Here is a 14,087-nt window from a genome sequence, read left to right as displayed (position 1 = left end):
GTTGAACTATTTTATTTATTAAATGTTTTAATCGCTTAAATAGGTACTCAGGCTTCGTTAAACTCGTAGGAATGACCCTCAAAGGGTCAAGCTAGCTTGGACGCACAGTGAGTGGACATTTGTTTTCTAAATAGTTTTAAGAAATTCTTGAACTGTGGTTATTAATTGTTTTGCTTATGGAATTGATAATTTATGATTTCCAATTTTCTAAATAGTATTTTATGCATATTCAAATTTAGTTTGAGAACGATTATGAAGGATATTCATCATGCTTTTAATATTTGCATCCCCAGGAAATAGTCGTGTACCAGAGCACCACTACAGGGCTGTCTTCACTCACCACTCATCCTTTCCACTATGTAGGATATACTCATGTATCCGTACTACTTTTGTAAATTAACTGAATTAGCATGCTTTGAAATTGCCTTAGGGTTTTCTGTAAGGCTTGAGGCCTCAAAGATTTGATGTTGGGTTCTGTGAATGCTAACATTGTGAATGCTGAACGATTGTGGATATTTGAACTGAGTTTTGTACATGTAAATTTGTTTTTTTTTGAAACAAGCAATTTACAGAGGAGACTCTGCCGAATTTTCGACAGAAGTCAAACCTAAATAGAAATTTTGAGTCTTAGATGGGCAATTTGGTTAAGTGTGCCCGGCATTTGCCAGGTGGAGGAACATGCACAGAGTTCGGTGCAGATTCCAAAGTGGAATTCGGGTCGATTCCTGTCAAGAGTACTTTAGAAAATACACGTTTAAAAAAAAAGAAAACATACAATACATGTACGTATGTATGTTTCACGTCTCATACACATGTTTTTATACAAAATTTTCAATTTCAAACAAAGATTTATGGGTATAGTTGTAAGAGATAAGGTAGTATTCTTCACGTAAAGTATTCTTATTGTATTGTTCATAGGCGGATTAACGAATTTATAAGAGATAGAGAGTGCAAAACCATTATCATAACTCAACAACATGGAGATCGACAACGGAGGTCGCAAATGTGGCTTGGTTGTGGAGGTTGCGAGTCGAGGATCTTAATGGTGGCTTTGCTGTGGAGGTCGACAAGGTCGTGATTGCAACTTGGCTAGGGTCTTACTAGGGTTCCAAATTGGGGGTTTAGCCTTGAGGTTGAAACCAACTGCAATTGTAAGAGATAGCTAGGAGGAGATAGGGTTAGGCGAGATGAGGTCGATAGTGGAGGTGGATTTTCTTTGAGGTTTCGTAGAAGGAAGAAGAAGAAGAGAAGAATACTAGAGAGAAAAGATTATTTGAGAGAGTAGCTCAAAACAAAAACAAAAGTGAGAACAGAGCAATAAGCTTGTGATATGATATATTTATAAGGGCTAGTTTTATAGGCTTTAAAAAAGGGGGTCATTTGAAGAATGTTTAGTTGATTCGGAGCTAGAGCCTCCTATTTTCCAAAAATTAATCGACTGTGTCTGTTTGATAATCATGTTAAATAAAATGTTAATACAATGCTTGTGTCAAGTAATGATTAAAATATTTTTTGTCAATAATAAGTAATCATTCATTCAAGCCTTTGAACTTCGTACTTACATATTTTCTTCATACGAGAAATGACATGTTTACTTATTATGAATAAGAGAAGTCATGAATCTTAGTTTTTGGAGTATTTGATTACATATTTAATATGCAACCCACATAATGGAAGTCAAAATTGAAATTATTCAAATACTCATGTATTTGCAAACAAAGGAGAATAAGGAATTTGGATCTTTCTAATATCAATTTTTGATAAGTAAGGAATTTGAACCATGCGAAAGTGGTGGATCTAACCAAAGCGGTAGTTTTGGACCCCGTTCTAGTGATGGTACAACTAGAGGCTCGGGGAGACAGTTGCAGATGGTATATAGTGGAAGGAGTCGCCTAATGTGCCTTGTGCAACAGATATCATACGGGCCTTGTCGTAGGGTGCATCAGGTGTTATCATTATGGACGGGGGCATTTTGGAGGAGTGCATCTGTTACTACAAGGTAGAAAAATTACTGGGCCAACCCAGGAGTGGTGCATAGAGCCAAGTGCATGGTACATATCAGTTTGTGGGAGCCTCATCCAGTAGTAGGGCCCAGACTATTATGACTAGTAGATGAGGAACTCAGGCATAGGGGACATGGTGGACGTTCCCGAGCAACCAGCCGAGTGTATAATATGACTCAAAGGCACAGGCATCACCAAAGGCGTCATCATAGATATGTTACCAGTCTTTGGAATTCCTGCACGTGTTTTGATCGACCCCAGGGCTACACATTCTTTTGTTGCACATAGTTTTGCCCATAATGCAGATGTGAGACTCACGACCTTGCGTGATGAGCTTGCTATTTCTGTACCCATGAGATATATTTTTATGGCTAGTGCAGTGTACGGGAATAGTTTGGTTTTAGTAGGAGATGTATTCTTGGAGGTGGACTTAATCCCTTTGGATATCATGGATATATACATTATTCTGGGTATGGATTAGTTAGCCAGGCGTCATGCTTCAGTTGGTTGTCCCGGATGACCTGAGGTAACTTTCTATGAGGAGTGTAGAGTTTTTCCATCTTGCCTCATTTCAGCCATGATGGCTAAACGATTCCTTAGAAAAGGATGCTCAGGACACTTGGCTTATGTGATTGATACACGAGATAGTGGATTGCAGTTGGAAGATATTCTGGTGGTACGGGAGTTTCCGGATGTGTTCGGAGAAGATCTTCCTGGATTACCTCCTGAATGAGAGATTGAATTCACTATTGAACTCGTCCCAAGAACGAATCCTATTTCTCAGGCGCCGTACAAAATGGCACTAACGGAATTGAGAGAGTTGAAAACTCAATTGCAGGAGTTGGTGGACAAGGGTTTCATCCGACCTAGTTTTTCTCCTTGGGGTGCACCAGTTACATGCTGTGAAGAAGAAGGATAGCACCATAAGGTTGTGCATTGATCATAGACAGTTGAACAAGGCCACAGTGCGGAATTGATATCCGTTGCCACACATTGACGACTTGTTCCATCAGTTGAAGAGTGCTAAAGTGTTTTCTAAGATTGATTTGAGATCAGGCTATCATTAGTTGCGGATCAGGGAAGAGGACGTACCTAAGACTACTTTCTGGACAAAGTATGACTATTACGAGTTTTTGGTGATGCCTTTTAGGTTAACTAATGCGCCAACAGCTTTTATGGATCTCATGAACAGAGTGTTCCAACGTTATCTGGACCATTTTATGATTGTGTTCATAGACGATATCCTTGTGTATTCTAAAAGTCAGAAGGCACACATGAAGCACTTGGAAATTGTGCTGAGAACTTTAAGGATGAGGCAGTTGTATGCAAAGTTCAGCAAATGTCAATTTTGGTTAGATAGAATTAGTTTCTTGGGGCACGTGATTTCTGCTGAAGATATTTATGTGGATCCCCAAAAGGTGGAAGCAGTGGTAAGCCGCGACCAACTAATGTCACTGAGGTACGAAGTTTTCTTTCGCTTTGTGGAGGGTTTCTCCACCATAACGACAAGTAGTTAGGAGTCATTGTTTGGTTCGTGGGCTCAAAGGCCAATGAGTGCCCATTCAACCCATTGAGGTAAAGCCTAACTTGATCGACCCATAAAAGCCCAGCCCAAACCCATACATAAATATAAGGGTGTGCAAGCACCTTTTTTTTTTTTTGGGTCATTTCTTGGGAGGAGAGAGAGTATTATATTAAACGCCTTAAGATTGTTTTTAAGTGAATCGAACAAGTGCACTTGGGAAGGTGAGAAAGAGTTTGGCCCACTTTTTCCACTATGGTGTCACCTCATATGTGTGCAAGCCCAATGAACCTCCATTAGTTTGTAAAAGCCCAACCCAACCCGCCCCAAGCCCTATAATTTTGGGAAATCCCCCTAGCTAGAAGCACTTCCATCTTTAATGACAATAATGTGGTTGGTTGGTTACAAAATGTAACCATGGTTGGTTTGCCTTTGCTGGCCATTATGGTCGCCGCATTACCGTGGTCAACGAAAACCCCAGACTAGCATTTAGCCACGACTTTGTGTGTGCACCCTGCAAACCACAACCCCAGTGAAAAACAAAATAATCAAAACCCTAAGCCCCAGATGCTCAACCATCCCAAAGCCTGGTATCTACGATTCATTTGATTCAGGCAAAGGTAACTCTCTCTCACTCCCACTCTACACTCTACACTCTACACACGCGCGTCTTGTATATTTTTGCTTCAGATAAAGGTGAATCGTTATATATCTTTGTGTTTGTATGTATATTTGTGTGGGTGTGAAGTGAAACTGCAGCGGTTAAGCTTATATTCTCAATTATGACTAAAAAGATAAGAAGTTATTAACTTCTTGTCACCAAAAAGTTATTGGTGACAACAAGAGTTTTTTTTTTTCTCACTGATTTTCGTTCTATTATTTGAACGAATTTAACAAATTTTGAAGCTTGTAAGCATATAATTGTTGCTTATTTTAAATATTGTAAGTCTGACTTACTTAGAGAGCTTTTCGAGTCACCCGGCAGCTTGCTCTGACTAATTTGTTTTCCTTTTCGCTTTTTAATTTGTGATGTTTGTTAGTAGATCATGAGGCGCAAACAAGCCTGCAGGGGAAGGGGAAGGCCACGAAAGAAACCCAATGTGGTCAGTGAGAGAGTAGTAAGTGAGAGAATGGTTAATGAGAAATTGGTCAATGAGAAAGAAGTAGCATTCTTGAATTTTGTGAGTCAAAATGTTGAAGAAGGAAATGATATTGGGTGGAATCAATCTGATAACGAAGACCATAATGATGAGGAATTTGACCCTGAAATGGAGATTGATTCAGGTAATTCTTCTTCTTCTTCAATGGGGAGTGACTGGTTGTACGGGGATCAAAATGTGAGCTCCATGGATAGGACTGTGCAGAGATTGCTTAGGAAGTATGGTGAAGTGAATCTCCAGATGGAAAACTCATCCAAGAAGATTGACGGTGCACAAACTAAGCCATTGCAAGTCTTTGGTTCCTGGAGTAGATTCCAGAATGAGCAAGAGGCGCCTTCACATGATCCTTGCTGTAACAAAAAAGAATTAAATGCTTCTCTGGCGGTATGATGGAAATTTTGTAATTTTTTTCTGTTGTGACATTTTGGTTTTAGAATTAGGTGCTTGTGTAGTCTTTTATACATTCATAAGAAGGGACAAAATGTTTTTTGTTTGGGAAAAAACAATTGAAGTGCTTCTAACCAGGCATTTTGTTGCGATAGTTTTTCTGACCAGATTATGCCTAATGTGATTGAACTTACTGCTGTTCTCACCTTATAGGTTATTAAGAGGGTTATGAAAATGGATGCAGCTGTACCTTTCAACATTCCTGTGGATCCAATTGCTCTGAGATTACCAGTGAGTGTGATTTTCGATATGCATATTTTCTAAATATTTTTCTTGAGTGATAACATGATATGGTGATCGTTATGATGTACCAGTTTTTTTGCGGGCATCTAATAGGAGATTGCAGTTTCTTGCTTCAAGTTTATCGAGTTACTATGTCAAACTATGTCTTTTGGGGTACAAGCTTGACTAGCCACTAAACTTTTAAATTTAGTGGAAAAATGACTTGGTTGAATTCAAACATCATTTTGTTTTTGTAATAATGCTAGTCTTCTGCACTGACGTGTTTCATGTCAGTAACTCCTACCATATATATGGTATAGCTGTTTTATTTTGATGATCTTATTTTTAAATTTGATTCTCTTTTGGTCTGGACTAGAGAACAAAGATCTGTTATCACCTTATACGTATCAGTTCTGGTTTTAAGCTATACAAAGCGTATTTAATTAGGAACGAACTCTGCTTTGGTTTATGTCTATATATTGTCAGGTTTGCAATATCTGTTTGTGCTACGATTATCTGCTTTATTGCAATTTGCACTACACCCAGTCTTGGGTTATTTTTATTTACACACACATATGTGTGTTCATTTAAAAAGCCAGTCAAAAACCTGATTTGGTTTCATTTGAGTATATATATACACATCACTTTTGGTTATATATGTATTTGTATACATATATTATTCTACTTTGTCTATGTTGCAAAATATAAGTAATACCAAGTACCTACTGCATAGGACAAAGGTTACAAAGCCAGGGTCAACAGTACCAAAAATGACCCTCCATTAAAAGCCTGAAAAGAACTTAATTCTTGTCACAGATGCAATACTGTATTCTTGGAAGATATGGATATTCTATTGGTAAGTCTCCCTTTTTCATGTACACAAATATCTGCAAGTTAATACACATTGGGGTTCATATCCTGTTCTGGGGTCCTTGGGTTTACCTCAGTGGCTGAGGTGCTTTGCCCCCTACCCTGACCCCATGACCCATGTTCAAAGCCCCTTGAGTGTGTGCCTCCTCCCCCTTATTGCTGTAACTCAAAATTTATCCCATTCTGGGCACTCTGTAGCATATCATGTATTCAAAAAGGAAAAATGAAGCTTTATATTAACTGTAAGGTTTTAAGGTTCTATTATGCTTCCTGAATCAATAAGTTGGAAATATTGAATTCTTAGGATTTTTTGTTTAGCTGATCTAATCTCGGACGGATCCACAATGCAACATTGACGTCATAGATGTCATATCTGTTCTGAAATGCATTGCTGCGTTCCTTTCATAATTCTTCTCTCCCTTATTGATTTATCTTCTACTTTCTCTGTCTTTTTTTCCCTTCTCTTGGGGTGATGACGGTTGGATCCAGGATTACTTTGATGTCATAGATACACCAATGGATTTTGGAACAATATGCAACCATCTTGAAAATGGTACTAAGTACACGAACTCGGAGGATGTATTCAAGGATGTCCAATACATTTGGAAGAACTGCTACAACTATTACAATGAGGGTAACTTTGTTTTGGACCTTATGAAAAGGGTGGAGGCGAAGTTCATGACGTATTGGATAGCTGCTGGTCTGTCCAGTAAAGAACCAGGGACAAGTAGCAGTAAGGGTTTCACATTACATCTGTTTTGTTACTTTATTTTGATAGGTGATTTAAATAAACTTGTTATTCTTGGTGATAAATTTTCACTCGGGAGCCAGTGATATCAAGATTTTGACCGCCAATATAGATATAGAGGGTGAAACTGTCTTTCCTATTCCCGATATTTCGCCGCTAATCAGCGACAATTAGCTGAAACTGAATGGAAGAAGAACAGATGAATTTCCACTCTATTCTGTGTTAAAATCATTTCCATCTTATACAAAAGTAACCTCGATCACAATATATGTAGTTAGAGTTTTACTTTCATATACATATCATATACTTATCTCAGGCGCACTATACTATGAAATTTATTTGTTTATTGCATGCATTAGTATATGATAGACAAAGTATATTATGAAATTTATTTGTTTAGTACTTGCATAACACATTTATGATTGATTTAACATTTCTTAATGTTTCATTAAAATTTTCCATGTTGTATAGCCGATATCTGTCGTTTTCATTGACAGTCCCTAATATTGGAAACTATACATAATATCGGTCGATATATCTGTATGTTTGAGTACGATATTGTTTGCATGGTTGATTATTTCATCCTTGGTTGCCCTTGTATGTGGTTTGCCTTCTCAAATTTCATTTTGTCTTTGTTACTGTGCATTTCAGCATGGCCTCTTTTGATTCTGTGATCACCATCAAGAGTGAGTTTTGCTCTTATTAACCAAAGAAAAGAATTCAAGAGTAGGTAACATATCAATTGGTAAAGTTCCCAAGATCCCAGTATGGTTGGGTTTGTTGTACAGGTACTGGGAGACAGCATGCTCCTATGCCAGTATGCAGTGCTTTTAGAGTACGCTTATTTGTTTGTTAATTGGGTTATAATTTTAATAGGATTACTTGGGTTTCTATGCACAGTATGAAAGAAAATCCATACCTGCATGCATAAACACTTACAAACAAATAGATTAAATTTTACTGAATATGTGAGTCAGTGCACATTTCATCTTGACTTCTTGAGGTCTAAAATTGTTGGCAATTTTTCTTTAGTTTTAATCTTTTATTTTGTTTTCTATCTCATATATCTTAGATTTTTATCCTTTCTTTATTTGTTGACTAAGAAAATCTTCCTATAAAAATAATAATTATTAAGAATATTCAACTGCTGAGTATTAGACAACGGATTGGAAAGACTTGTGATCTCGGGCTCATCGATAAACTATGCATTTCATACATACATTGACTTCAGTGAGTTTGAGCTCTGATAAGCATAACAATGAAATTGGAGGTGATGGAGCAGCTTTACAGTTGCATCAAGCACTTATCAAGGAAGACTATATGTATTGAATTGTTCTATAAAGTCCTCATAGGTCTCATGCTAGAATGATACCTGTGTTGTATTTAGTTGAACTCTTTAGTCATTGTGTGTTTCATGGTTGTGGTTTAGATCAAATATGTATTGGCTTTAATCAATTCTTCAACCTATGTGTGCATTCAGATATATCATTTCCTTTTGGTTGTAAAAGAAGCCAATAGAGAAACCATATTGTCTTTGATTAATTCTTTTTTCCACTGCCTTTAAGATCGCAGTATCTTCATAAATCTTTTGAACTTCTGTATGTACTATGTACCATTCTTCTAAGTTTTCATAATGTTGTTCTATAAAGATGATATTGTTTACTGCCAAATAAATTCTATATGTGAGTTTAATTTATTAAATAAATTGAATTTGAATCTGTTTAGGAAATTAGATTTTTTTTTCTTCTTGTAATTATTAACTAATCCATATATGCTTATATGTGTATTTCTCACTTATTTTCAAGACAAAGTAGAGGAGTTTCCATTGTACTGATGTATGAATGTTGAATATATATACTTCGAAACTCAAATTGACAGCAAATCTTTTAATTTTCCAGTACTTTAGTTCCTTAAGATGAGGTCTCCATATTATATTTTTTAATCATTAGTGTAGGTTACTTCTGGTTTCAATTTCGTTGAGTTTTGATTCAATTTTTTATATTTTTATAGTTTTAAGAAGCTCAAATGTGGGGAAAAGGAGGACACGAGGGCCCACCCGTAACCTTAAACTAGCTCAAATTCCGATTGGGGAAAGATTTGAAATCAGCTGGAGAAACCGGAGAGCTGTAGGTGATAGCTCCACAATTTTCAAATCAGAGTGTACAGCCCTGGTTAGGCAAACCAGGGAGCTACCCCTGCAGGTCAAGTCGTGGAAGAAAATCCCATTAGAGATTAAAAAGAAGGCATTTGAACATATGTTGGTTAGTACAACAAAAGATTTTGAAGGAAGTAGTTCACACTATACCTTTTAATTTTCATTTAAATCCTCAGTTTTGCATGTTTATTTTGTCATATTTCCTCATACATGTTCTCAGAAGCGTTTCAAAGTTGAAGATCACATGACATGGGTATTGGATCAGATTCATAGATCCTACCACAATTATCGGCATTACCTCAAGAAGATATGGTATGAAACATGTGAGACAACTGAGGAAGCACGGAAAAAAATACCACCAAATGTTGCGGAGGATGATTGGCAGTATCTTATAAACATGTGGAGCTCACCTGAATGGGAGGTACCAAAAAAATGTTGCATATAAAAATAAAATATTGAGGGGAAAGAAAATCAAGAAACTTCACATTTTTTCCTATTTTCCTTTCAGTTATCTGTTTTGCCTTGGATTTTTTTTTAATACATTCATAGTCTTCCTTGAATGCAGTCAATTAGTAAGAAAAATGTGGAGAATCGTTCCAAAAATAACATAATCCACACATCTGGTTCCAAGAGTTTCTCACAAATCCTCGAGGAAGAGGTCTGACCTGAGCTATTCACTTCTTGAGTAATATTTTACTGTGTTCGTCACCATTCTTAGTTTTTTTGTTCGTGCAATTGCAGAGAAAGAAGACTGGAAATGACCCTGGACGTACATTTCTATGGGAACTTACCCACGTGCGGCCTGATGGACTAGCTGCAAATCCAGCTTCACAGGAGGCATTGGTATATATTGATCCCGAAATTAAATTGGATATGCAAGCTTACCTAATTGTCAGTTATATAGTTTTGGTTCTCTATCTTTTTTAATTTTTTCATTGTACATTGTGGTTTCATTTTCTGAATGCAGTCAAAGCTCAAGAAACTTTATACTCAAATGTCTGTGCAGAACTCACAGATGACTGAAGACGAGATTTTTGTAAAGGTTTTTGGACCTGAGCGTTCGAGTCGGGTGCGTGGTTATGGAAATGGTGTAACCCCAAAAGAGTTATGGGGCCCATCATCTTCATCATCATCTACTCTTAGTGAGCTCAGAAGGCAACTTGAGGAATCAAAGCAGCGACAAGAGGAGTCTGAACAAAGAAGTGCTGCTGAGGTACAGGGCTTGAAAGAGCAACTTGGTCGGGTTGAGGGTTTGCTATCAGTTCAAATGAATCGGTTTGAAGGTTTACTGGTACAGTTGATGAGTCATATGCACTCCCCGGCCCAAATTGAGAGACGTACTGAAAATCCACCCTCCCGAAATGGTATGCATCTTTGAATACTTACTTTATACAGAATTATCATATAGGGGTTTTGGAAAAATGGAATTACAATCTTTGAACAATTTATATTGAAGTACGACTCATCTGAATTGAGAATTCTGCATTTGTCTTGTTTGGTGAAAGACTGATAGGGAAAAATATGGGTCAGGCACCACAATATATCACTGTTTCATAATTCTTCATTGAGAAAGAAGTATACCCAATGCTGGTGCCTCAATCAAGGTTGAGTTTATGTGTGTTTTTTTTTTCAATGACCTCTTGTGATAAAAAAAAGCCTTTCAAGTTTATTATTGTGGTTATGGTACTCTGTTTATGTGTGGATAGGGACCTAAAATTCTGGCTTCAGAGTTTTATTTTATAATTTTACAACCATCATAGCTATTTTGTACTAATAGCTATGGGTCCATGGGTAACTCATGCTCCTAGTTTGTGGAATCAGTGAGAGGGGTGGTAGGTGTAATTTTATCATTTTCCACTCCTTGCTTCCTCTTGTGTAATTAAAAATGGAAAACTTTCAGTTTCTGATTTGGTTTAACAAATACCAAAGTTTGCGTCAGCATGTGATGTTACTGCACGTTGTTTGTAATATCCCAAATACATTGTGCTACATCTCCATAGAGAAATTTTATGCGTTGTGTTTACTCTTTGTTGTCTTTAGCACTGTGCTGTGTCTAAACTGTATGAAGATTTGTCCCTATTGTCCCGTGAAGTCAAATGGAAGCAAGAATGCCACTTGTTTCTTCTGTATGCACCCTCGAGTTAGTTCCATGTTATTTCACTTGATCAGCGTTAAAAATATATGGTCATTTTAATAGAAATTGTCTGTTTCCTTGCTAATGTCCTACTCGTTTGTTTGGAGGTGTGTGAATTTTTAAATACACAATAGGTATTATTTGATCATGTGGGTATTTCAAATTACTGCTGATTTCCCGTAAAGTCATTTGATTAGCTGTGAAAAATGAATATCAATGTTATTGCTTCTTTTGTCCAATTCGTTTAATGTTGGAACTCTGGCATTGCTCTTAGCTGAACTCTGGCATTTCTCTTGGTTGAACGCCCTTTGGTCCAATTTTGGTGTTGGATGTTGTAACTATTCTGTTTGTTCTCTTTCAGGCCGCCCACGAATGACCCGACCTAGAAAATGAAGTTCATATCAGCTATGTTTATGTTTTGTCTTCCGGCAAGAAGTTGATAGTAATATATTTGGTTGATACTGTATTATGTTACATTTGATGCGTCAAATGTGCTTTGTGAACTACATGGACGTATGTTCAACTAGGAACTGATAAACTGAAGGGATGACACGTTCAACTCGTAACTGATAAACTGTGATCGTTCCAGTGAATTTTTTGTTTTTTTTTTTTCTCAAGTTGTACTATTTTATTCTATAACATGTTTTTTAAAATTTAAAAAATAATAATAATGTAGTGTGCATGTCAAGTGACAAAGGGGTGGCAATTTCTGATACGACTCGTTACACAATTCGAAATCCGCACAATAAAAACTTTGGTAATTTTCGGGTTAACTTGTTATGACCCGTATAATAAACAAGTCGTGTCAATCCGTGTAATACTTGTCAATCCGCTAAAAAATGAAAGGAAATCAAGACTAAAGAGCGCACACAAAGGATTTTAATCCTCTGCCATTTTCATTTCTTTCCAACACTTTATCCGCTATGCTACAAATAATTTTGAGATTATATCTTACACCATTTGAAATTTATAATGTTTTCACAAGTTGTTTTCCAAAGAAGTAATTTTTTTTTTTTTTTTGGGTCTGGACAAAGAAATGGAATTTCACATGTATATAATTTGATATTTATATTTATAACAATTATATGCATAACTATTTTAGTTATTTCACATGTTTCTTTGCGCATCACGATCAATTCTCACTTAATTGTGATCATGGAAAATTCTTTGCTTTTTCCAATCAACAAAACAAAATTAAAAAAAAAATGCTCATGTCTAATTTTTTTTATTTTTTTCTCTTAAGTTCTCATATCAACATCATCAACCCCGCTCTCTCTTTGGTTTCTCCTACTAAAAAAACAATGGACGGAGTTGTTCAAAACCGAATTCCACTGGTTACAGTTGCTACCACTTATTATTAAACAGGTTATTAACCAGGTAACCTATTTAATAACCTGTTTAAGACGATCCGAATTCTACCCGACACGTTTATTAAATGGGTTTAGTTCGAGTTGAGCATTCTTGACACGTTTATTATCAGACTGACATGACACTAACCCGACACGACACGACCCATTACTAACTCTAGCCACGATGATTGGGAAACAAAAACTACAGACAAAAACTTGGTCTATCATGCATTTTTGGGGTTTAAATTATTGACTACAAGCAATTGTTCCAAACACAGTTTTTTCCTATTCACGATCGGGTCCATTCCCCTTTGGATTTTGGCTGTCCTCGTCATCATCAGACCCTAATCAGACCCCACCCCCAAAAAAAAAGTCATCATCAGATTCTTATTTGTCTATAAGAATCTCATCGTTGGAGGGTGAAGTGTCGAGGCGGGTAACCCCATCAGGTGGCCACATGGCAGCTTGGTGGACGAACTTAATGAAATGTCCCAATCAAGTTGCTCAACAGCTTCATCATGCGCTTCATTGTTATTAGGGTTAATTTCAATTTAGTACCCTTAATTTTTATCATTGAGGTATGTTTGTTCCTACATTCTCAATTTTAACAATTACATACCCTAAGTTTTTTAATTTTTTACAATTTAGTTCCAACGTTAGCCTTACCGTTAGAATTTCCGTTAATTGTTGAGGTGGCATATGTGGGATCCAACTTCTTGAACTTAAATTGCTTAAAATATAAATAAAACATCAAAATTTCTTAAACTTAAATTGAATTAACCTTTATTTTTAATGACCTGGTCAAAAAGATGCTGTTTTGAGCTAGGTCTTTATTTTTAAAATAAAAAATGATTTTTTTTTTCTCATCCCTCACGCCACCAGCCAGCCAGACAGAGAATCCCCCTAAAAATCCCTTGAATCTATAAAGAATCCATGCTGCTATCAGGAATGAATCTGAAATGAAAAAGACTTTTTGTTTTTTTGGTGCAGGAATGAAAAAGACTTAACTTTAAAGAATTCACACCCTTATTCGTTCTTTAAGGTGCCAATAAATTAACCTAACATATCCAAAGCCTACACAGAAAATAATCCTCAAAGAATTCCACGAAGAAAACCAACCTTCAGACTCAGAAACCCAATACCAAAGCTATCAAACTAACCTATAGCTGAATACAAAAATCAGAATATTCGATCCGAGAAATGAATAAAATTTAAGAGAAAAAACATATAAGAAAAATAACCCCCAAAAAAAAAAAAACTTACATAATAATTGTGGTTGTGGGTGGGGATATGATTTCTCACTGTGGTTGTATAACTGTGGCTCTGTTTTGGTCAATTCTGTCCAATCGAAGTGACAGAGATTATATTTCCAACAAAGCTGTGATGATGGAGTGGCTAGTGGAGTGGAGTGTGTTCGATTTGGTTCAAATGGACGGTTTGATTTGATCTGTTTTGCAATATTTTCTTTTGTTCATTT

At 36.5% G+C, this 14,087-nt stretch overlaps 1 protein-coding gene across 6 annotated transcripts; it reads left to right on the top strand.

Moving 5' to 3' along the window:
• The first annotated feature begins 3,964 nt into the window (after positions 1 to 3,964).
• LOC103341768 (uncharacterized) lies at positions 3,965 to 11,957 on the top strand. 6 transcript variants are annotated; one of them, XM_089043134.1, is made up of 11 exons: positions 3,972 to 4,145; positions 4,569 to 4,809; positions 4,890 to 5,069; positions 5,286 to 5,363; positions 6,714 to 6,957; positions 8,983 to 9,233; positions 9,348 to 9,548; positions 9,693 to 9,785; positions 9,869 to 9,970; positions 10,095 to 10,491; positions 11,623 to 11,957. In XM_089043134.1, exons 2-11 carry the CDS (start codon positions 4,717 to 4,719, stop codon positions 11,652 to 11,654), a joined length of 1,671 nt encoding a protein of 556 aa, XP_088899260.1. In that variant the 5' UTR covers positions 3,972 to 4,145; positions 4,569 to 4,716; the 3' UTR covers positions 11,655 to 11,957. The 6 variants fall into 6 exon arrangements, with proteins under 6 accessions (XP_016652116.2, XP_088899258.1, XP_088899259.1 ...); XM_016796630.2 differs by having other exon boundaries at positions 3,965 to 4,145; positions 4,569 to 5,069; XM_089043132.1 differs by lacking the exon at positions 11,623 to 11,957 and adding an exon at positions 10,633 to 10,666 and having other exon boundaries at positions 3,969 to 4,145; positions 4,566 to 5,069.
• Positions 11,958 to 14,087: the final 2,130 nt, after the last annotated feature.

This window comes from Prunus mume, linkage group LG8, assembly GCF_029339155.1.
Source record: "Prunus mume cultivar Tortuosa linkage group LG8, ASM2933915v1, whole genome shotgun sequence".
Lineage (NCBI taxonomy): Eukaryota > Viridiplantae > Streptophyta > Magnoliopsida > Rosales > Rosaceae > Prunus > Prunus mume.
The sequence above is the reverse complement of the archived record's forward strand: the minus strand, read 5'-3'. Positions and strand labels throughout refer to the sequence as shown.